General features: G+C 39.0%; 1 protein-coding gene across 1 annotated transcript in view; it reads left to right on the forward strand.

Moving 5' to 3' along the window:
- Nucleotides 1-25516, forward strand: part of CCDC141 (coiled-coil domain containing 141) — a 181367-nt gene that overhangs the window by 145419 nt on the left and 10432 nt on the right. Inside the window, exons 18-22 of the mRNA XM_008687200.2 lie at nucleotides 8304-8444; nucleotides 9444-9638; nucleotides 11021-11204; nucleotides 13720-13832; nucleotides 18024-18140. Of these exons, the coding sequence (XP_008685422.2) occupies nucleotides 8304-8444; nucleotides 9444-9638; nucleotides 11021-11204; nucleotides 13720-13832; nucleotides 18024-18140 (750 nt within the window). The remainder of the gene's footprint in view (nucleotides 1-8303; nucleotides 8445-9443; nucleotides 9639-11020; nucleotides 11205-13719; nucleotides 13833-18023; nucleotides 18141-25516) is intronic.

A 25516-nucleotide genomic window follows, 5' to 3' on the forward strand; every position in this document is an offset into this window, starting at 1 on the left:
ATTCCACCATGCCCTTTCATCCACCAAGCAAGGTCTCAGGGCTCTGAAATTTTGAGTGAATTTCAAGCACCCAAGTCAGTATGTTGTCAGTGCACAGAGAAACCTAGAATACACTATCATGGTTTTTTGTTTGCTTTCTTCCCGCCCCCCCCCCCCCCTCAAGCCTGTACAGCAATTGCTTGCTGGAGTGGATATGGCCCATCAGGACAGAAAGTGTGATGCCGTCCCCATGAAGCCAGCTCCGACCTGCTGAGATTCTATTTAAGTACCATTGACTCATAGTGAAGGGGGTGCCAAGGGCCAGGGGAGCAGGCTCTTTGCCTCAGAGGCTACAAAGGATTATCACCAAAGTCAAGTGGCTGGTTTCATATTTACTCAAATGGAGTGGCTTACTGGCAGAACAACTTCTAGAGAAAAAGGAATAACAGATGAAAGTCATCCTCTCCATCCATGCACCGACTCACGAACACATAATTCCACCTCCTCTCCCTCAATTCTACCCAAACCCCACCCCCCAGTCATGCAGTGAGCCACGATAACCCTCCCCTAGTTCAACTTTCCATTTAAATAAACTTATTCTGGGGAGAAAACATAGCTCAGGATAGCAAAACACAGATCCTGATTTTGACAGAGAATTAACAGCAGGATACAGAGTACTGTAATTCCAGACTTGGCTCCATTGAGAGCAAAATGTTTCTGAGTCCATCAGTCATAAGTCCATTAGAAAAGCGGGTGGAGGAAAAGGAAGTGGTAAACCTTCTCGAATGTTCTGTTTATGCCCAATTTACACAATCTGGGCCCAGCAAGTGTTAAATATCAGACAACATAGCTCACGGACTAAAGTATGAGTAACTAAACTTGAATGGTGGTCTAGCTCTGAAGTTCTCCTTCCTGCAGGGCACACTTTTATAGACCATGGGCAGGTGCAGGAAGGGAGCAGGGCTGGAAGGAAATTGAGAGGGGCAGAGAGCTGGAGAGGCCACGTGGATCCCAGGAGAGAAACAGGAACATCAAGGACGACTTTCCTTTAAGCAACGTGCCGCAGGACCGTATGTAGAGTGGCTGCCCAGACTCCATGTTCCAGGGAGTCATTCTGGACTAGAGATTCATTCGGGGTTAAACCCGGAGAGTCGCCTACCCTCTATGGCCTCTTCCAGTTTCAGCTAACAGCACTTCATTCGGGTCTTGTTAAAGAAAACAATATTAAAGAAAACATTATTCTCCCCAAGGCTATAACATTTAGAATTGCAGGCTTGCAAACAATGTTTTTCCTGTCTTTCCCCAAAGTTATCTTCTTTCTTCCCTTCCTCCTCCTCCTTCTTCCCCTCCCTAACCTTCCCCTTCCTCCTCTTCTTCCTTCTTCCTTGGTAAACTTTTGTTTTGCCACAAACATCTCTCTCCCTGCAGGGATGCACAACTCTATACTAACAGAAACCACGATGGAGGTGGAGCTGGGTTGCTCCCAGCTCCCTGTAGCTCAGTCTCCATCTTCCTGAAGCGCTCTGGCGTTTATGGAGCTGGGTCTCCCTGTCCGAGCCCTTCCCACAGTGGTTCTATTTACAGGCTGCCTCGTGATGAGCCTCTGCTGGGAGCCAGCTAGCTGGGATGACAGATGTCCCTTGTAGTCACAGTCGGGACACCCCAGGATTGTCTGTACCATAATGAGCAAGCAGATACTTGTGGGTTTGATTTAGGAATCAGATATCACTTGAACATGATCTGAAACATTAAGAGAACTAGTCTTCCCATTTGTTTCTACTTCATATCCAACTAATCTTTGATGTAACTTACAATTTCACATTTAAAAGATCTTTGAAAATCTTTGGTCCTTTCCTCCTTTCTTTCCTGTAGAAATATAGTAGGCATGTCAGTGTAGCATCCACACCGTGGACTTTCCAAGCCTGATGGGAAGATAATCAGAAGGAATATTTTTAGCCCAATTTAGTAAAATAAATATACATACACTCTAGTTCGTTTTGTGAATATCAGAGTGCAGGTAGATTCCAAGTGGTGATAATATTTATACACCTAGACATTTTTATCATTATTAATATTTGGCATAGACACTTAAAACATTATAAAAAATTAAAAGCAATATGTTACACTACCTTTTTGTATATAAAAACATTGAAGTCAGACACCCCACCAGGGAACTAGAGCAAACATTGCTTTTTTTTTAAAGATTTTATTTATTTATTTGATAGAGAAGAGAGAGAGAGCATGAGCAGGGGGGAGGGGGAGAAGCAGGCTCCCCCCTTGAGCAGGGAGCCTGAAGCGGAGCTGGATCCCAGGACCCCGGGATCATGACCTGAGCCAAAGGCAGACGCTTAACCGACTGAGCCACCCAGGCTCCCCAATTCATTTTATTTTTTAAGTTGATTTGGAAACACATTGCTTTGCCTCCAATGTGCTTCCAAGTGCTTCTTGGAAGTCCACAGACTCTGGGTGGAAATAGATTTGGGAAGATACCGACTTCAATACATCTTCCTTTTTAGGAAGAGAAACCTGAGGTGTGTACGATTTGCATTTGAGCGGTGTGTTCCAGGACTGCAGAGCTACCATTCATGGTGTGTTGAGGAGTCAGCTTTGGGCCAAAAGCTCATCTATTGGTCTTCAGGCTTAATTGGGCACCAACACGTTGTCACTTGCTAAACTCAGAGTCCCCAGTCACTCACTGCTTTAGCCCATTCAACCACGACATGGTCTGATGCACCACGTACCCTTTCTCTGCGCTCCCTGGCATAGCCCTGACAAGCTGTTTGGATGCTCTGATACAGCAGCACAGTTCATCTGGTCATTTCAACCCAAATTACTTTTTGATGATGCCCTAACCAAATTACACGGTTATGACTGCACTAAAGGCCCCTGGCAGAGGGCTCGGTACCTCAAGGCAAAATAAAGTGAGATGTTTTAAATGCGATTCTTTTTTTATGTGATGTGATATTCTTTAAAGACAAAGAACCATGGTTCTGTGCCTTGATTATCTTTGGGTGAAATATTATTATTTTCTCACTTCATATACTACATAAAACATAGGAAATTGTAAAATCTCATTTTCTCCATGTCTACCTTCACAGCCTTCAGACTGCCAGATTTCGTGGAGTTGTTGTTGTTGTTTTCCACTCATTTCACACAAAGATACATTTGTATGCATGAATGTTGAATTTCACTGTATATTTTCTTGCCTGGCAGCATAAATAAGCTGTTAATACACAAAGCATTACAGACATTCTCTGTGGTAAAACGTGACAGAACATCATTACTTATTCTTTTACATGTCTTCATTTAGAAACGTAATAAGCTAATATTAAGCATGTTTTCTATCTGCAACCTGACCAAAAAAATTACTTTTACATTAACATAATGCTAATGGAAATTTGTAACTGGAGTCTCATTATGGGTCACAATTACTTTGCTGAAAAAAAAAAACAGCAATGACAGAACTGGGTTGGTATCCATTCTCTCAAAATAAGTTTTGCAAACAGAAGCTTTCATATAATTATATTACTTCAGCCTGAAATTTTTATACTGTAGCAACATCCTACCCATCAGGAAGGAAGCAGAAAAGGACTTGGTGTATATATAGGCCTATTCCATATGTCAGAGTCTCATGTTCCAGTTACACAAATTTTTTTGTCAATTTGGATAAGTCGGTCATCTGAGTTCCAGGGATACAAGGCAGATGAGAAACAGCAAATTAGAAAAGGGAAATAGATACATATCTGACTAATGAAATCGAACTTCCTGATGTATAGCACTTTGCTGTTGACACAATGATCATGGGGAGTGCCCCGCTGGCAGGATAAGAGGCAGATAAAGAGTGCACATGGTAGGCTGCACTGTGCTATGGTACGGGGGATTATTATTTTCCAGATCAATAACCCTAACTCGTCATTTTAAGAAAAAAGACTAAACTATCATCATTCAACACATATTGCCAATGTGGCTACTGCATACTGGACCATAAACATGTAAAAGCCCTCAAGGAACGTGGAGCCCAGAGTGAATTAAAGCCCATGGGACTTCAAGTCACAGCCAGTCACGACCAGGCCACACCATGGGTCCATTCAGAGGGTATACATAAGAGAATAGAAAAGATGTATTTGTTCTGAAAATGTCCATCCCATAGGCAGGTAAAATGTGTTACAATTTTGGTGTTTCATATCTGCGAAGTGACTCTTTCCTGAAGAAGATAGAGAGCTGAAGTTTAAAATCATAGTTATCATGTCCAGAAAATAAAGCAAACATAATATGAACACACAGAACTTGCAGGGTGGAGACAAGAGCCATTGCTGAGACACATTGTCAAACGGAGCCACCGTCTTCTCTCTGCAGGCTGTCCCACTTCTGCTGTCACAGCGCTGGCCTTGAGCACAGGAGGACAGCCGCACAGTTGCCAAGTGAAAGGAGGCCAAGGGAGCCTTGTTCCGGAGTCTCTCCAGGATTTAGGCTTAATATTCTAGCCATAATAATCGTAGCAAATAATTCAGGTTGAATTGTGAATCTTTGGATCCTTTCATTTCAAATGCAAGCATCCCTGGGAGGTGATAACTGTGAAGCATTCTGTTATGGAAAATGAGCATCAGAAAACTTATTTCTGGAGTGAGCAAAAGGATGAGCAAGAAATGAAGCTCGTGAAGTAGACACGAAGAGAAATGGACTATTTGTTTTGTATTTTTGCATCTGGCCAAACCTGTGCCATAGTTCCAATGAACACTTTATCTTTCATTTATTTATTCATTTTCTAGTAGGCTCCACGCCGGGTATGGAGCCCAATGTGGGGCTTGAACTCAGGACCCTGAGATCAAGACCAAGCTGAGATCAAGAGTCAGACACTTAACTGAGTGATCCACCCTGGGGCCCGGAAAGTCTTTTGTTTTCAGTGTGTTTCCTTAGTTTTAAAATGTCCCATGTCCCTCACATCAGTTGGCCTTGCCAGCACCAGACTCACAGTGTGTAACATTCTTATGCCAAAGCAGCCTCAACCGACTTAGTCAAGACTAAGAATAGCAACCCTGCCTTGTAGTCCTCAGCCTCTTCTTGCTTCTGCTTCTTCTCAGAGAAGCTTTGTGCATTCCTAACCCTGAGAGAAGCTTACTGCTCCCTGGGAAATATGGTGAAGATGTGCGTTCTGCTAGTTTCAGAAGAACTACCATTTTAAAGTCTTCATTTTATTCCTAAGTACAGCTCTATTAACTTAGTCTGCTGACTCCATAACAAATCTGGAGGAGCCAAACAAGTGGAAAGACCGGGAAATCACATTATTCATTAGAAAAAAAAAAAATCCTCCTGGTTTTTTAAAGACTTTTAGAAATTTTGGTAATATGGATTATAACAACATTTAAATTTTTTGAGTAGGGTGAACTATCCTGCCCCCGCTGTGGGGGTTTTTTCTGTTCACGTGCTCTGGTTGAGCACTTGTCTTGCCATCTCCACCATTCCCTGTTGTTGACAAGCTAACTAAAGTTAGAAACAGCTGCAGGAACAATGATCCCATAGCCAAGCAACCATGGCACTCAGTTCCTTTAAAACTATGATGACAAGTTGTATGGGGACTAGATGGGAAGTGAAGTTTTCATGTTGGAATGTGCAGGTAAACAGTGCAGGCATGGTCGGGTTTTCCTGAAAGTCTAGTTGCTAAAGGTAGTTCATTCATGCTGCCTTCCACTTGTATCTGCAATAGTCCTCAATTCAAGCTGGGGAAGGCACAAGATTTAAAATGCATTCCCAGTGGGACCGAGAGAGAAAAGTGCCAGCAGCTTTGTGAAAGGTGCTCATGTGTCAGAAAGAAGCTGATTCCATTTCATATACCCACAGCACTACGAACACTCTTTGCTCTTATAAATCATCTTCAGTGGAAGTGCATACATTCTGAAGCCACAGAAATAAAATTGTGCTCATTTAACGGTCTTAAATTTTTTGATCCAAAGTAGATTTAAAATTTCATGGTTTAGAATTACAGTGTTCGGGCTCAGCCTTTCTCCGTTCATCACATAGTTTTCAAATAGAAGTTGATCTTTCCCGTTGAAACAAGCAGATGTAACCCAGTGATTGTCAGATCGATGACAGAGCCCCTCTTCCTTTCTCTAGACTGAAGTTTGTAATGTATATCCTGTTCCAGTAAGAGAAAAAAGAATATAAAATTGTATTTTCCAATGGATACATATTAATGACAGGACATATATTTTCCCTTTTCTTTTATTCTGTTTATTTTTATTAAAAATAAAAATTATATTTTTAATGGTGGTAAAATGCACATAACATAAAATTTACCACCGTAACCATTTTAAGGGTACAGGTAAACGACATTAAGTACATTCACATTGTCTACTACCATTACCATTATCCGTTTCCAGAACTTTTTCATCATCCCAAACAGAAATTCTGTACCCATTAACAACAACCCTCTACTGGGGCCTCCCTCAGATGTGGTAGTAATTGCACCTATAGTTGCAGATTATGACACTGGGGGAAGAGTTCCTGCCACAGTTTTATGTGAGTAACTCAGGATGTAGTCCCTTTATATCTCAATCCCATTTGTCTTTTCCTACTAAAATCAAACATGTGCATATTAAAACACTGAATGTCAAAGAATTTAAATATTAGTTGGTTATTTCATAAGTATACCAAATGAATATGATCTCAAATATTTGTGTGAGTTCTAATGGAGAAAAAGTTTTCAAATTTTGAAACTATAGTTCTTTCCACCTCTCTAGAATGTTACTGATTTATCAATTTAAATGTTTAATATGGTCTCTGTGGTTGGCTTAATTGGTAGCTTAAAACTAGTATTCAACAATTTCATTTACCATATACAATAAACAACACTGATTAAGTATAGGTGTGTCAGAGGCAAAAATTGCATCAACATAATAATTTCCATGTATGCAAGTCTGCTAGGGCCTTTATAGATAATTGTCTCCAAAAAATGTTAAAGATACGGTCAAGGTTCTGTTATTACAATATGCAGAATTTGAAATCAGCATTTTGAAGAAGCAAATTTTTTTAGGGCAGATACGTTTTTTATGTATTACAAGTCTAAAATCTAGCATGTATACGGCCTTTATTTCCTTCCAAATAATTTATTTGCTGTCATTGAAAAGAATTTTAGTGTGTTTCTGACTTTTCTTATCATAGCTCAAATTTATCAACCATGACATTGTTCATTTTTTGCTGTTAAATGCTTCCACATAGTCTGAGAAGGTTTGTTTTCTCTGTACTTCTCTTTGCTGATAATATAGAGAGTTGCCTGTCAATATGTTTATCTTTCTTGAATATGGAAAAGGGCACAGAAAGTGGTGTGTTTAATGGAACTGGACTGCTTAGAGCTTTGGTTCACTGGTAAAGTTGAACTGTGTGTTCTTAAGGCTGTCATAATGCACGCCCTACTTTCGGTTCATTGCCATATGCTCTGTTTATACACAAGTTAGCACTGCCAGTGGTGACACTGTCACTTTACTTTCTGGTTTGGAAGGACATCTGAAGTTAGTGGCCTGTATCTAAGAAGGAAATCTCTTCTGGAAACTGCTCATAAAAAATAATTTTTTAGCTGGATTTGGGCAAGTAAAGTATTTTTCCTACTAAATCTCATAGTGGGTCTGTCTCCTCTTCTATCCCACTAATGTCCTCGGTGGTCTGAATGTCAACCCTTCATTGATCTCTGCAACAGGAACAGCTCATTGGAGCCTAATAGATTCATGCCTAATACTGTAAGAGAGCCTCGGGAGGCAGAAGGATCTGGGGCAAATGCTAGCACACAGAGAACAGAATGAATGGGAAACGTAATGTCAGATAACTACAAATAAGAAAATTAGAGTTGTTGATAATCTATGACATGTTAAAAACTGTCTTGTTTGGAAGTCAAAGGATGGTGTATACTTACAAATCTAATCATAAATTACAAATCAAGGGGCACCTGGGTAGCTCAGTCGCTTAAGCATCTGACTCTGATTTTGGCACAGGTCATGATCTCAGGGTCCTGAGATCAAGCCCTGCATGGGGCTGTGCACTGGGCATGGAGTCTGCTTAGGATTCTCTCTCTCCCTCTCCCTCTCCCTCTTCTCCTCCCCCACCCTCTCTAAAAAAAATTACATGTCAAAAAGTATAAAGAACGATTTATATTTTTGGGATACGTTTAAATTCCTATTATGTGTTTGCTTAGCAAACTTGTTTCCTATTGAAAAATCACTGAATACATTTTGATTATAAATATTTTGAAGTGTTAAGATTTTTTCATTTATTACAAGTCAATATTAGTGTCTTCCTTTTAAGGAAATAACCTCTTTCTTTTTATTGAACTGCAGCTCAAAGAGTCATTCAAAGATATCAAAAAGAAATTCAATAATTTGAAGTTTAATTACACGAAGAAAAATGAAAAAGGTCGGAATCTGAAGGCCCTTAAATATCAAATTCAACAAGTTGATGTACATGCCGAAAAAATACAGGTAAAGAGAAAGTGCAGGTGGTGTATCTGTGTGTGTCTGTGTGTATGCGCGTGCATGCACCACTACAATTATTACAAAATCAGCTTGCATTTCAATTCTAGATGTCTAACCCTTGGGCTTTTTTGCAGTATTGGGATTCAGAAGGTAGTTTTCCGCCTTTGTAACTGTTAAGTTCCTCATGTAAAATGTATAAGTTAGTTTATCTCTTGAGGCAGCTCTAGAATGGATTCTACCAAACCTACCCAGCCTCTTGCTTCCATTCTTCCCCACAACACACACACACACACACACACACACACGCACATGCATGTACACACCTTTTATACACCCCTTTTCCTTTCCTTGCACATGCCTATGTCAGGAACTTCCTCCACTGCTCTCAGAACCCCTTACACTATCTCAATTACCACATGAACCAGTTAGATTATTTGAATATCTTTCCCAGGAGACAGTGAGCTTCCTGAAGACAAGAAAATATTTTATTTTATGATCATTGTCTTTTTTGAAATCATAATATCATTCTCAAAATCTGGAATAGGACCTGGTATATAGTGAATTTTCTTTTCTTCTTCTTCTTCTTTTTTTAAAAGATTTTATTTATTTATTTGACAGAGAGAGAGAGAGAGTCAGCAAGAGAGGGAACACAAGCAGGGGGAGTGGGAGAGGAAGAAGCAGGCTCCCAGCGGGGCAGGGAGCCCGATGAGGGGCTCAATCCCAGGACCTGGGATCACACCCTGAGCCGAAGGCAGACAGTTAATGGCTGAGCCACCCAGGTGCCCCTATAGGGAATTTTCTATATGATTTTAATGATGGATCAATAAACTATGTGGAAGAAAACCCATTCTTTCCAAAATACACTTGTGATCATTATGATTTTAATATATTAACATGGAGAAACTGCAAAAATTTCCCCAAGTTTTTCTCTCAATATGTAATCACTAGCTAGCTTCAGAAATGAAAATTGAATCTTATTTTTAAAACTGTTTCTTTTTTGTACAGGCTTTGAAAAAGAAAATGGAAAAAGTTGAGAATAAAACTTCCGATTCTTACTTAAATTATCCAAATAACAAAGTTAATGGTCTTTTGGAAACCATGAAGGATTTACAAAAACATGTGGATGAGTTTGACAAAGTTGTGACGGATTACAAGATGAATTTGGACCTGACCGAACATCTCCAGGAGATGACAGAAGAGGTATCCTCTTCTTGTTGTAATGCTGTCCATACATAATGTTTTGAAACATTGCTCCGCCACTTTAATACAATGCTACTGCAGTTAATTTTGTCATTAAATCTATGCATCATCCTCCTTTTCATGATTATTGCCTTAGGATAATTTCTTAAAGTAGAATTGCTGGACCAAAGGGGATGAGTGTTACAAGGTCGATTGCATCGTCCAATTGTTCTTCGGAAAGATTTTACTAATTTACTCTTACCAGCAACATGTGAGAGTTTCTCATTTCTCCTTAACTCCATCAACTCAAGATGTTTAACCATCATGGAATTACGCTCATTGCTGGATATCTGTTTAAAATATTCAAAATTACATATTTATTTCACAGAATTTGAAAATGTTTAGAAAGAAATGTGATACTGGGATATTTCAGGTACAAAAGTTGTTATTGGGGTTATTTTTGTTTTTGTCAAGAGGATAAATGGTAGAGTATGCATAAACTATATGAAATTTGACAAGTTAAAGTTACTAGTTGCACACTTCATATTGAAGAAATTCCACACCTGAAGTTCTTTGTGGCGCATTGTTCTGTGACACAGAATGTCTCTTTTTACCACGGATGCAGCAGCTTCTGGATTTAACACCGCAGTAAGGAAGATGCGGATGATCATTCTTCTCTGTTTGAGCGATAGGTTCGCTGTGGCCCCGTGGCTGCACTTAAAGCCAGCATCTAACAGAGTCATGTGTTTCTATTTCTCACTCATCATAATTGCTCTGGCCTTGGTCAGACACATTCCTTCCATCACAGTTATTTAGTATTTTTGGTGAGAAACTGTCTCAATTCTCCACTGTGCTTTGAAAGCATGACTTGAGTACCTTCTATTAAAAAAAAAAAAAGTCAACTGCTTTTCTTTAGATGATACTTCCTCAACCCATTAACTAAATCTCATTCTTAAAAGAGAATTTATTTATTAGAGTGTTAATCAGGAAGTACTTTATCCATGTAGTGTTAATTATTTCAATTATTTAGGCAAGATTTTGTATATTTGGGCTTTTTTCTTTTTCTTTTAGCTGATATTTGAATTCTTTTTAGTGCCATATGCTTTTTATATTTCCTGTTCTTGTAAGTCTGCAATGTTCTTAAGAAGTATATTTCAGGCAAATCTAAGAAAGCAGGAAAATCAAATGAATTTCCATACTTTTATTTTCCTATCTAACTCTAATACCCTAGTGCACAAGCCTATGATCATATTTTGACATTTTCCTTATTATGACTTAGAAAGTTCAAACTAATGTGATTATAAAGTTTGAGGAAATTGAAATTTGATACTCCAGTGGTCAAAATGAAGAAATTTAGAAGGATGGTGTCTCTTTAATCTATGTTTTATCCCATTTTAATTTAGTGTCACTTTTGGTATGAAGATGCAAGTGCCACAGTTGTAAGAGTTGGAAAATATTCCACAGAGTGCACGACAAAGGAAGCTGTGGAAATTCTCCACCAGCAGTTCAATAAGTATATCATGCCCTCAGTGCCTCAGCAAGAAGAAAGGATTCAGGAGATCAACGACCTGGCTCAGCGCTTATATGGTGAGGTCTCTTTTAAAATATCCAGCAATTTGCCGTTGAACAAATCTATGGTGAACCTAACCCAGCAGAAAGCAGAGCATGGCAAGCCCTCAGGGTCCTCACTACAGCAATTATTCAGGCAAGAGACTCTGTATCTACAAAGTAAACAGTAGGGAATAGAGGAAGGAACTTCTGCCCGCAGGAATGGAAGCCTTTGGATTTTAACTATCTTTTGTAAACCCTCCTTCTTTGTTCTCTTTTCTCGGCTCTTCCTGTTGATCATCCCCAGGGTAATAAAACCAGAACAATGCTCAGTTTATGTAAACAAAACAAAAAACAAAAAACAAAACCTCATTTCCACAAGGGTGTTTCTTGAAAACCATGCAAAATTCCCATAATACTTTAAGTGGGTGTTAAGCTAAAATCGACGTCTACAGGCCTCATATTTCTATGAGGGGTGTGGTTTGTGGATTTAAGAAACAGATGGTTTGGTTAGTGGATTTAAGGAACTGTTCCCTTGCCTTCCTCTCCCTTGTGGAATAAACAAGAGAACTCAAATTATCATCTCACTGCTTCTGCTTTTCTCTTCTCCATGACCGGGAAAGATAATACGGTTGTCAGTCTCAGGGATCTTTCTAAAGGAGGCCCTCATTTAAGAAACCCTCCGGGGTGATGACAGCCCTTGGGGGTGCTGAGGGATAAGTTTCATGAATCCCCTGATACTATTCCTGTAGACCAAGGGTAGTCCTCAGTGGCCAGGCAAATCTAGCTCAGAAAGAAGACAGCAACGGGTGTCACAAAATGCTTCAGCTGGCTGCCCACATTGCTGCCAGGGGGATATCTTCTCATGTGACTTAAATCTCTATCCATGGGTAGCCACAAAAATGTGTAGAACCATATATACTGTACTACCTAATATTAAATTATTGAGAATAAATTATTGATGCTTTTCCAAGGGAAAAAGATAGAAACATAAAAATAATAACATATAGATTGAAAAATTAATGAAAACAGTTGTGATGTCTCACTTTTACTGCAGTTACTGCAGAAGTGTACTAAAAATTGTGAGCATCCTCTGCTTCCACAGCATTGTGTATGGTTCCCTCTATTTTTGTACTTTCTACACTACAGCGAAATTACTTGTTCATCTGTCTTCTCTACTGACCATAAGCTCCTTGAGGGCAAGGGAAGCATATTTTGTCACTGTATTTGAGTGCCTATTCCATTTCAGGACACAGTAAGTACTCACAAAGATGGACACTAGTTAAATTCCCGTCCCTTCATGCATAGCCTGCACCCCACTTTGTGTTCCTGGCCCTTGTCACCAACCGACAGGTTGTATAGTTTTTTGTCTGTTGTCTGGCTTTTACACCAGAGTGTAAGCTCCATGAGAGAAGGGATTTTATCTGCTAGTTTACTGCTTCATGATACATACTAAGTGCTTAACAAATATGCGGTGAATAAATGAATCACTGAGTGAAAACCTTGGACAAATAAATGGCATGAATCTTCATCTGCTCAGTATGGAAGCTATGCAATTTTTAGAATTTGCAATAAGTAAGAAGCTTTAGGAATATTGTATTAAGTCTTACAGGCCTCCCAAGCACCACTGGACCCAGAACTGTAATGGAAATAAATTTATCTCAAAAAAATTTTTTGAGTACCAGTTATGTGTGAGGAGGTGTGGCTGAAATAAAGACAAATAAAACTTAGTTCCTTCATTCAGGAATCCACAGCCTAGACCTAGAAGCCATGTTACAGTAAACGCAGTAGGAAAAGTATGCAAAGTGTGTATTGGTTTGCTAGGGTTAACATCACAAACTACCACAGACTGGACAGCTGAAACCGGAGAAATTCATTTCCTCACAGTTCTGGAGGCTGGAAGTCCAAGATCACAAGATCGCGGTGCTGACAGGGTTGGTGTTGCCAGAGGCTTCTCTCCCTGGCTGGCAGCTGGCTGTCTTTTTGCTGTGTTTTCACATGGGCATCCCTCAGTGCACACGCTCACCCTGGTGTCTCTCCCTTATCTTATACCAGTGGGATCCAGTCCTACTGAATTAGGGCCTCATCCTCAGGGCCTCATTTTAACTTAATCACCTCTTTAGAGATCTTATCTCCAAAGTGATAACATTCTGAGATACTGGGGATTGAGGCTTCAACATACGAATTCTGGAGGAGACATAATTCAGCCCGTGACAACGTGAAATATAGCTTAGTCTCAACTGTGGAGTCTGTATTCCCGGTTTCAAATCCTTGCTCCTGCAGTCACTGTCTGGGTAACCTAAAGAGGCTCTCTGAGCCTCAGTTTCCTCATTTGTAAAATGCACTAGAGCCTAGAGAATCCAAGGAGAATTACATTAAGGCATATAAAGTGCTTAGTCATAGTCAAATAATAAGGACTCACTCCGTGGTAGCGCCTACTGTCTACCAGCCTTTACACCAGATGCTGGGGAGGTGAATTAATGCCTGGGATTTTTTTTTTTTTCTGATAAGGATTTGACCTCAGAAATAGTATTTTGTCCCTTCTCCTCCCCAGGTTTTGAAGACGGGCAGAAATACGCTGAGAAAATAGTGGCAAAACACAAAGAGGTTCTTGAATCTATCACTGAATTATGTGTCTCTCTCACAGAGCTTGAAGAAAAGCTGAAGGTAATTTCTTCTTCCCAGAATATGTATTTTCAAGTGATATAAATAAAAATGTGTTGATAAGTGTCTTCTAGTGCAAAGATGTTCTAATAGAAATTCTCAAGGGACATAATGTGCACATTTGTTTCACAGCTTTCTAACATAATTATCTGGGTGTTTCTGATAATTAATTCTGTTTCTTTTCCATCACTGCAGAGAAAAATATTGCTGGGAAGGAGGGCTAAACACAATTAAGGTGTCTCATTTACATTTTCATGGATCACATCCTAAAGGATAAATGTGTGCCATTAAAATCAAAGTAAAGTCTGTATTAAGTAGCCTTATGTTCTCATTCCCAAATAATAAATGGAAGGTTTTTTCCCTTCCAAATTGTGGCCCCAGAGAAAATAAAACTAAATCTTCAGGTATTATATTTATTGAACATTTAGCTTCGTGGAAGTATTAAACTAATCATTAGCATCCTTCATGAAATAAAAGTTGATGGACTATCGAATAGAAAGAAAATATGTTGATATCTAATGCCTAGGCAAATCCAGTTAAGGAGAGAAATGCGTATATTGTTTTGTCTGTATTTTGTGAAAACTAGCTTCATTAGTACTGTTCTAACAACTGGCTGAAAGAACTGGTTACTTAGGATGGAGAGAATAGTGAGGTAATTAAGAGCATAGGCTTTAGAATAAAACACAGCTGCCGAGGAATACCAATTCTCCAAATTATTGGATTTGTGATTTGGGGTAAATTACTTCATCTCTTTGCATCTCAGTTTCTTGGTCTGTACAATGGAGTGAATAGGCGAACCTAATCACAGAATAACCCAAAGATTTGAAATGTGAAGACACTTATAATTATTGTGATCATTGTCGGTATCGAGACATAAGGATGCTCTTATAGTTCACGGAAGAATTATATTTCTAGCAACCATTTTTTCTGTATGAATTTCCATGTCATAAATTTGAGTACTCAGTCTGTTCAAAATAGTGAGGGGTGACCGAATTATCTCTACTCCTTAAGAAACTAGATTTTCAACTTTTTTACCATTCTATATAACACTGCAATGAACATCTTCGCACATAAAATTTTTTTTCTCTTGTATTGTACCCTACCCATAAACTCTCCAGAGATTTAGGTAAATGAGCATGACGTTGTTAATGTTTCTAATATACATATGTTAAATTACATTCCATAAACATTTTATAATTTTAAAGCCACCAGTAATGTATGAATGTGCCATATGCGTATTATCTTTTTTAACAACAATCATTTCTTCTCCACCTCCACCCAACCCTCTAAGGATCTGTTTCTTCTCCTGACTTCCAAATCACTGTTTCCTCTGACTCTTTGCTCTTTATTATCTACACAGCCCTCCCATTTCTGTTGTACATCTTCAAGTGAGATCCAATTAACAAAATTTACTCTTTTTTTTTTAAGATTTTATTTATTTGACAGAGAAAGACAGCAAAAGAGGGAACACAAGCAAAGGGAGGGGGAGAGGGAGAAGCAGGCTTCCCACCGAGCAGGGAGCTCGAAGCGGGTCTCGATCCCAGAACGCTGGGATCATGGCCTGAGCTGAAGGCAGACGCTTAACAGCTGAGCCAACCAGGCGCCCCCAAAGTTTACTGTCTTATCCCTGTCTGCTTTTCACCTTCATGGCCATTTTTCTGAAAGCTCTTGCCACTCCCTCTGCCCACTTCCTCATTCCCTATTCATTTCACACCCCTTAGTCAGGATTGCACCCTCTTTTTCTCATTTTCTTTTCTTTTCCTTTTTTTTTTTTTTTTAAGATTTTATTTATTTATTTGACAGAGAGAGAGAGACAGCCAGAGAGAGAGGAACACAAGCAGGGGGAGTAGGAGAGGAAGAAGTAGGCTCCCAGTGGAGCAGGGAGCCCGATGCGGGGCTCAATCCCAGGACCCCGGATCACACCCCGAGCTGAAGGCAGATGCCTAATGACTGAGCCACCCAGGCGCCCCATCTTTTTCTCATTTTCAACCCATCACTTGGATTCTCTTTTGCTCTAGTCAGAAGCCTCCTAGTTATACACTCTAGCTAGATTACCCTTCCTAGACCCTTCCTAAATGCTATTATCGTTTTTACACTCAAAGTACTTCACTGCAAACTCTTCATTGCTTACCAAATAAAGTTGAAACTCAAGGCCTCCAATGTTCAGAGGCGGAGTGTCTTTCCAAATTAGTGTGTTTCTATATTCATTGTAGGTCCCTGTCTCACCACATTCCTGAGTTTTCTGCTTCTAAGACTTCATGTACATGACCCTCTCTCTCTGTTTATCTCGATTTTACCATCTCTCCAAGTCAAACCCAAATGTTGCCTCCTTTGCAACTCCTTTTCAGGCTGTGTCCCTGCCTCTCTGATACCCCAGAACACTTGTGTTCTTTCCTACTATAACCATCACATGTAACTACCATCACTACCCCAACCCACCTACTTGATTGCACCTGAGGAAACCCTATGGCTCTGTTCAGATCAGGGTCCCACACAACATTTAACACTGTGCTTTGCCTAAAGCAAATTCTCCAGAAAGAGTTTTGGCATTTGTAGTTAAAAACTCAAAGGATTGTTACAGAGAAGAAGAATCATTCAGTAGCTCAAAAAGGTTAGATTTGGGTGGATATAAAAATGAGGAAGGGCCTCTCTGGCAGGGGTTATGGGCAACAGCAAGGCTCTTACAAGTCAGAGCCTGAACAAAAGCTTGTCAAAGAATGCTTACTAATACTGTACAGATATTTGCATGAGAGCATAAATGTCTAGTTTTTATGTTTTTAAGGTTGATGCTATGGCTCTTTTGTAGGGGTTATTAAAAATAGGCCGAGGAACCCTATCAAGGCTGAAATAGTGATAATAATCCTTTCTCTCTGTGTAACAATTTGAGATTTACAAAGGCTTTTCATATGTATTACTTCAGTGATTTCCAAATAACCTCATGATGGTGGTAAGGCAAATGTTGTTTTCCTTATTTTATTTATTTTGAAGATTTTATTTATTTATTTATTTATTTATTCTGGGGGAGGGAAGAGAGAGAGAGCACATGAGAGGGGGGAGGGGCAGAGGGAGAGAAGCACCAGCAGATTCAGTGTTGAGTGTGGAGCCCAATGCAGGGCTTGATCTTACAACCCTGAGATCATGAACTGAGCTGAAACCAAGAGTTGGATGCTTAACCAACTGAGCCACCTAGGTGCCCCGTTTTCCTTGTTTTAGAGGTACAGTTCAAAGAACGTAAAAATTGCTTTGCCTGGGGCCTCACCATCAGTAGTGGTGTAATCTAGAATTAAATACAGTTCAAAATCTAGCATTCTTTCCACAACAGCAGCCATTTGGAAATTAGATAACAAGTGTGTACTTAAGCAGAGTAACTTATCCACTAACACCAACCAGCTTATGTTTTAGAGTAGACTAAAACCTGAATCTCTCCCTGTTAATTCTCTGAGTCCATAGAGCAGTGCATGCACTTTGAGGAGTGTGCTGTTTCTTTAAGGCCTATCTAACGGCCCTGTTCCAGGTGGAATAGAGAATGTTCTGGTATGATATAATCCATCGTCCTAAACTTGGTGTACCTGAGGCTCCTTTCACCTTTACAAGGTCTTCTGAGCCCTCACAGGGGCTCCCCAGCAGCAAACCCCTGTACTTCCATGACTAAAGCAGCTCCATGAACTACAGGAGCAAAATGTCGTCACCCACAGGAAGAACGCTTTGTTCTCTCTTTTTTTTTTCTTTACCATACCCAGTTATTTTCTTCCTCTCTTCATGAGTCTCCCAAACATTTGCTTATGTAAATTCTCTGGATTTCCTCTTTTCTCCACCAAAATCTTCAGACATTTCTTCCTCAGCACTGCTCCCCCAGACTCTCCTAATGACTTAGACTGCCATGCACAATGATTCCTTTCTCTAGAGAACGCTCCTGCAAGTATATCCTACTGCAATAATGACTTTGTTCTGGCAGGGCTTTTGAACAACCAGTTTTTACTGGCAATGAATTTTATGAAAGGAGTGAGGTAGATGGGGAACTGTGAGCTTGACAAGATAATTTTATAAATCACATTATGGGAGTAGTCAGTCTCTTGCGGAATACATTCGCTGAAAGGTTCCAAGTTGCCTATGCTTTCTTCCAAGTGGTTATTGTGTAGCGCTGTACCTCCAACTTTCCTGGCCCAGGCTCTCACTAACCTTTGCTTTGTACAGCAGGGAGACATTTTGAAGACAAATGTGAATTTAGAAGACTTCCATGATGACTTTATCGACCTGCTAAAAGAACCAGCAAGAAACAAGCAGACACTATTCAATGGAGAAAGGGATAAGGTAAAGACAACTATGTGATCTCAGTTATTCATTTTGTTTTGATGTTAGAGTCCTTGTTCATTGAAAAAAAAGTGAATTAAAGCCTTCTTATATATCTGAATCAAATCTTTCAATGTACATGCAATGTGAGTATCCTTATCCTGTACTTCCTTTCTATCTTTTACTTAGTCCTTCTTCTTCCACCTATGCTATTTCCCTCCGAGCACCTCCTATTTAATAGTGGGACCACAGCATTGTGCAGTGGTATTGGGACAGCCATTCAGTCACCATACTGTCACTCCAAACCACTTCTATTTCTCCCACCTGTAGCTGCCTTTCCCATTTACTTGTTATAGTCAATCCTAATTTCAAATTTGACTTCTCTCTATCATACCACCAAGCTATAGTTCTGTTGTTTTATACTACCCACTGGAAAACCTTAATACATGAAATTAGCTTGTGTCTTATTCCACTAAAGCTATCTCTAAGATGGTATTTCCAGGTACATATACCAAAACATAGAATCCAACTGAAATATAAATACTAAAGTAGAGAAATATTTTAATTACTTTAAAATCTATGTATTACAGATAAATTAAGCATGTAGCAAAAACTGCAAATATTCACAAAATGCTAATGTTTCATGATTTCAAAAGCATTATTTAAATCACATCATTACAGATTTTCAGTATAAGTTGCTCACTCTCTATTCATAGATGCTGGACTATAATTAGCTCCTATCTTTTTGCCTTGCCAAGTTTGCTTCTAGTGTTTCTCTTTCTCCCAAGAAACTGAAGGAACAGAGTCAACATTATTTTCAACTGCCCCCAAATTAATAAAGTATACTTCTTGTGACATGAGAACTTAAAATAAATATCTCCCCACTTATAGTTATCTCATGGAGAAAGATTGTCTTTCCTTGAAGTCAGTACAATTCTTAGATCTTCTATATAACCTTCCATAATCTTTTCCACAGGTTAAATCTATGTCAAGGTCTCTTGGAATTATACAATCTCCAGGCAGCAAGTATAATTATGCAAACTGGCTTTTTTGTGGGATGGTCTTGAAGCATTTAAACCCTGATTCTACTCTGAAGCAAAGGACAGCTGCCAAACTTTGATCACTTTATTGAATCTTAGTCTTATATCAAATCGTCTTTGGTTACTGTGATTGGTCTATCAGTGTTTCTCAATCTCAGTACTATTGACATTTTGGCCCAGATAATTATTTGTTGTGGAAGGCTGTCCTGTGAATTATAGTATATTTAGCAACATCACTGGCCTCTATCGACTAGATGCCAGTGGCAGCCCCCCCTCCCCCCACATACTCATCCAGTTGTTATAACTAAATAATGTCCATGGACATTGCCAAATGTTCCCTGGGGAGCAAAATCACCCTTGATTGAGACTAACTAGTTGAAATAGTAAAGAATAACATTCAATGCATCACATTTTCTTAACTAGGTTTCTTTTCTTTTCTAAGATTTTATTAATTTATTTTAGATAGAGTGAGTGAGAGAGAGAGAGAGCACAAGCAGGGGGGAGTGGCAGAGGGAGAGGGAGAAGCAGTCTCCCCACTGAGCAGGGAGCCCGACGTGGGGCTCGATCCCAGAACCCTGGGATCATGACCTTAGCCAAAGGCAGACACTTAACTGACTGAGCCACCCAGGTGCCCCTTCTTAACTAGGTTTCTAAGAGATACTAAATTCAACTTATTTTTTAAATTCTGCACATTATCTACACTGTCAACCACACCCATTTACTAAGAATTGACATGAAAGTCATTGCTACCAAAGCAAACACACTCATTTATACCTGGTAAATATGGATTTTCTTGCTTTTATTTATTTTTCTTAGAAAAAAATTAAAGGAACAGATTCCTTTAAATAAAAAAGCAAGGTTTATTTTCATTGAGAAATCAATTTTATTTTAATATAAATTAAAAGGTCATCTATTATTTAGTATAAAAGTGAAGGCCCACAATGATAGCTGTCAAGAACTCTCACTGACACCATCTCACATATACATTCTGGTGCAGTTGGCACAGATAGCAAAATGAAACGGTGGCAGTAATCTTTCCTTTAAAGAGCTCAATCACATTTGCCGTTTAAATGTCTCTATCATTTATATAATGGGTCAGATATAATGATTTCCCAAAAAACCATATGGACAGATATCAAAAATCACCAAGTTAAAAAAAAAAAAAAGCTTATCTGGGAATCATTGTGTCCAATTCTGTGTCCAACCCAAATGGTGTTGATCTTCCTTGGAAAGTTATTTGACTCAGAAAGAACAATTCCAGAAGTGTTTGGTCAGAAGAAGATCGCAGCAGAGTAGGAGAGAGCTAGGCTCCTCTTGTCCCACAAACACAACTAAATAACTATCAAATCATCCTAAATATCCCAAAAATTGACCTGAAGCCTGACAGAATAAACTCTACAACTAAAGGGAGAGAAGAGGCCATATCAAAGAAGGTAAGAAGTACAAAAAATGTGGTTTAGGGGAGAAACAGATCTTAGGTGTTGTGGAGGGCAGGGTGCTGTGGATGGAAAGAAGGTTGAGAGAAGAGCACACAGGAGAATGCACAAGAGAACGTTTCCCCAAAGACACCAGCTTGGAAAACAAAAGGGGCTGAATTTTGTGAGTTCTTGCAACCAGCAGGGCTCAAAACCTGGAGTTTAAAAGATCAGCAGGCTTGGCTGGAATAGAGCCCAGAGGTCACTGCCCTGCTCCTAGAGAGAAGGCAGGCAAACAACCTGGGGACAGACAGCATGGAAACAGCAATCTGAAAAACACCTGGGCCACACAGTGGGGGAGATTATTCACTCTTCTTGGAGTGGAGTGAATCCCTGAGAGTCAGTGTTTATGGAAATGCCTCTCCAGGAACAAAGGAGCTGGATGACACCTTTTTCCTCCCCCACTCCTCAGCATAGAGAGCCGTCTATGGGAAGCAGTGCAGTGCCAACACTAGCTGCCTAACTTGCTTATACCAAGTCCCACACCCCTGTGCTTTCACAGGACTGCCCTTCTCAATCAAGCTTGACTCAGTCCTAGCACAGCAGCCCCTCTCTTGAACACCAGTACAAACTCCTGCCCACACCATGTCTCCCAACCAGACAGTTCTGCAGGGCCTCAGTTCTGGTGGAGGTGGTGTCTGGTTTCATTTCACAAGCAGACCAGAGCACATGTAGTTAAAACTCACCACATGCAGGCAGGGGACCAAAACTGCCCACAACAAGCAAGAGAGCCTCTCTAGATGACAAGCCTGAAGGATAGAGCAGCCAAAACACAACATCAGAGCACATGTAGCACACACCAGAGACACTCCCTGAAGTGCCAGGCACTGGGCACTACATGACTTCTTCTTCATTAGGCTGTTACTTTCAGGAGCAGGAGACATAATGTCTTTTCTAACACAGAAGGTGGCAGAGACTTAGACAAAATGTGAAGATGGAAGAATTTATCCCAAAATGAAAGAGTAAGATAAGGCCATGGCCAGAGATCTAGTGAAACAGATATAAGTAACATGCCTGATGGAAAATTTAAAGCAAAAATCATAAGCATACTTACTGCAGTTGAAAAAAGAATAGAAAGCATCAGTGAAACCCTTCACAGAGAAAAGACTTAAAAAAGAATCAATTAGCGTTGAAGAGTGCAATAAATGAGATTGGAAATAGGCTTGATATAATGAACATCAGGCTGGAAGAAGCAGAGGAATAAATTAGTGACCTAGAAGACAAAATACTGCAAAAAAATGAAGCTGAACAAAAGAGAGAAAGAGAACTATGCAACACAAGAATAGACTTAGGAAACTCGGTGACTCCATCGAACATAATAATATTCATATTCATCTTATAGGAGTCCCAGAAGAAGAATGAGAAAAGGGGGAAGAAAATTTATTGGCAGAAATAATAGCAGGGCACCTGGGTGGCTCAGTCGGTTAAGCATCTGCCTTCAGCTCAGGTAATGATCCCAGGTTTCTGGGATTGAGCTCCATGTTGGGCTCCCTGCTCAGCAGAAATACTACTTCTCCCTCTCGCTCTGTCCCTCCTCCCAACTTGTGTTCTCTCACTCTCAAATAAATAAAGAATCTGAAAGAAAGAAAGAAAGAAAGAAAGAAAGAAAGAAAGAAAGAAAGAAGAAAAGCTGAAAACATCCCTAATTTGGGGGAAAGAGACAGATCTCCAGATCAAGGAGGCACAGAGAACTCCCATCAAAATCAATAAAAGCAGGCCAACACTAAGACATATTACCATTAAATTTGCAAAATACAGCAATAAAGAAAATCTTAAAGCAGCAAGACAAAAGAAGTTCTTAATTTATAAGGGTAAACCCGTAAGGCTAGCTGGAGATTTCTCAACAGAAAAATGACCAGCCAGTAGGGAGTGGCATGATATATTCAACATGCTGAATGGGAAAAATATGCAACCAAGAATATTCTGTCCAGCAAAGCTATCATTCAGAATAGAAGGAGAGATAAGGAGTTTCCCAGACAAACAAACAAAAAAACTAAAGGAGTTCATGACCACTAAACCAGCCCTGCAAGAAATATTAAAGGGGACTCTTTGAAGCAAAGGAGAGACCAAAAATGACAAAGACAAGAAAGGATCAGAGAAAATCTCCAGAAACAGTGACAAAACAAGTAATAAAATGGCAATAAATACATATTAATAATTACTTTGAATAAATGGGCTAAACCTTCCAATCAAAACAGTTAGGATGTCAGAATAGATTTTTAAAAAAGGCCCATTATATGCTGCCTTCAAGAGACTCATTTTAGACGTAAAGATACCTGCAGATTGAAAATGAGGGGATGGAGAAACATTTATCATGCAAATGGATGTCAAAAGAAAGCCAGAGTAGCAATATTTATCAGACAAGCTAGACTTTAAAAAAGACTGTAGCAGGAGAAAAAGAAGGGTACTATATAATCATAAAGGGGGCAATCCAACAAGAAGATATAACCATTGTATTTATGCATCCAACATGGGAGCACCCAAATATATAAAACAAGTAATAATGAATATAAAGGAATTGATAATAATACAAGAATAGTAGGGGACTTAAACATCCCACTTATATCAGTGGAAAGATCATCTAAACAGAAAATAACAAGGAAACAATGCTTTTGAATGACACAGTGGACCTGATGGACTTAGCAGATATATTCAGAACATTCCATCCTAAAACAGCAGAATACACATTTTTTTCAAGTGCACATGGAGCATTCTCCAGAACAGATCACCTACTGGGTCATAAAACAGGCCTCAAGAAATACAAAAAGATTGAAAACATACCACCTTTTCTGCCCACAATGCTCTGAAGCTGGAAGTCAAACATAAGAAAAAATTTGGAAAGACCGCAAATACATGGAGGTTAAACAACATCCTACTAAACAATGAATGGGTCAACCAGGAGAAGACATTTTTTAAAATACATGGAAACAAATGAAAAGGAAAAAACAACAGTCCAAAACCTTTAGGATGCAGCAATAGTTGTCCTAAGAGGTAGTACATAGCAATACAGGCCTACCTCAAAAAGCAGGAAAAATCTCAAATAAACAACCTAACCTTATACTTAAAGAAGCTGGAAAAAACAAACAAACAAACAAACAAAGCCTAAATCCAGTAGAAGGAAGATTAGAGCAGAAATAAATGATCTAGAAACTAAAAAAACAAAACAAAACAAAACAATAGAACAGATCAATGAAACCAGGAGCTGGTTCTTTGAAAAAAATTAATAAAATAATTTGATAAGGATAGCCAGACTTATCAAAAAGAAAAGAGAAAGGACTCAAATAAATAAAATCACAAATGAGACAGGAAAAATAACAACCAACACCACAGAAATACAATTATAAGAGAATATTATGAAAAACTATATGATAACAAATTGGACAACCTGGAAGAGATGGACAAATTCCTAGAAACATATAAACTACCAAAACTGAAACAGGAAGAAATAGAAAACTTTAACAGACTGATAATCAACAAAGAAATGGAATCAGTAATCTAAAAACTTCCAATAAGCAAAAGTCCAGGGCCAGATGGCTTCACAGGCAAATTCTACCAAACATTTGAAGAAGAGTTAGTACCTATTCTTCTCAAACTGTTACAAAAAAATAAAAAAGGAAGGAAAACTTCTAAGTTCATTCTATGAGGCCAGCATGACCCTGATACCAAAACCAGATAAAGACTCCACTAAAAAAAAGAACTACAGGCCAATATCCCTGATGAACATGGATGCAAAAAAATCTCAATAAAATACAAGAAACCCAATCCAACAATACATCAAAAAAATCATTTACTGTGATCAAGTGGGATTTATTCCTGGGTTGCAAGGATGGTTCAATATTCACAAATCAATCAATGTGTTACACCACATTAATAAAAGAAGGATAAGAACTAAATGATCATTTTAATAGATGCAGAAGAAGCATTTGACAAAGTACAACATCCATTCATGATAAAACCCTCAAAAAAGTAGGTTCAGAGGGAATAATACCTCACTATAATAAAGACCATATGTGAAAACCCCAAACTAACATTGTCCTGAATGGGGAAAAACTGAGAGCTTTCCCTCTATGGTCAGGAACAAGACAGGGATGTCTACTCTCATCACTGTTATTTAACATTGTACTGGAAGTTGTAGCCTCAGCAGTCAGACAACAAAAAGAAATAAAAGGCATCCAAATTGGCAAGGAAGAAGTCAAACTTTCACTATTTGCAGATGACATGATACATTGTATAGCAAACCCAAAGGACTCTACCAAAACACTGCTAGAACTCATAAATGAATTCAGTAAAGTTGCAGAATACAAAATCAAACACAGAAATTTACTGCATTTCTATACACCAATAATGAAGCAGCAGAAAAAGAAATTAAGGAATCAATCCCATTTACAATTGTACCAAATACAATAATATACGTAGGAATAAACCTAACTAAAGAGGTGAAAGACCTATACTCTGGAAACTATAAAATACTGATGAAAGAAATTGAAGATGACACAAAGAAATAGAAGACATTTTGTGCTCATGAATTGGAAGAATAAATATTGTTAAAATGTCTCTACTGCCTGGGGTACCTGGGTGGCTCAGTCAGTTAAGCATCCAACTCTTGATTTCCCTCAGGTCTTGATCTCAGGGTTGTGAGTTCAAGCCCTGCATTGGGCTCCATGTTGGGTGTGGAGCCTGTAACAACAACAACAACAACAAAAAAGTCTATATTACCCAAAGTAATCTACAGATTTAATGCAATCCCCATCAAAATGCCAATAGCATTTTTCACAGAACTGGAACAAACAATCCTAAAATTTGTATGGAACCACAAAAGACCCAAATAGCCAAAGCAACCTTGAAAAAGAAAAGCAAAGTTGGGGCCTCACAATTCTAAACT

The sequence above is a fragment of the Ursus maritimus genome, unplaced genomic scaffold (genome assembly GCF_017311325.1).
Source record: "Ursus maritimus isolate PB19 unplaced genomic scaffold, ASM1731132v1 scaffold_1, whole genome shotgun sequence".
NCBI classification, from domain to species: Eukaryota; Metazoa; Chordata; class Mammalia; order Carnivora; family Ursidae; genus Ursus; species Ursus maritimus.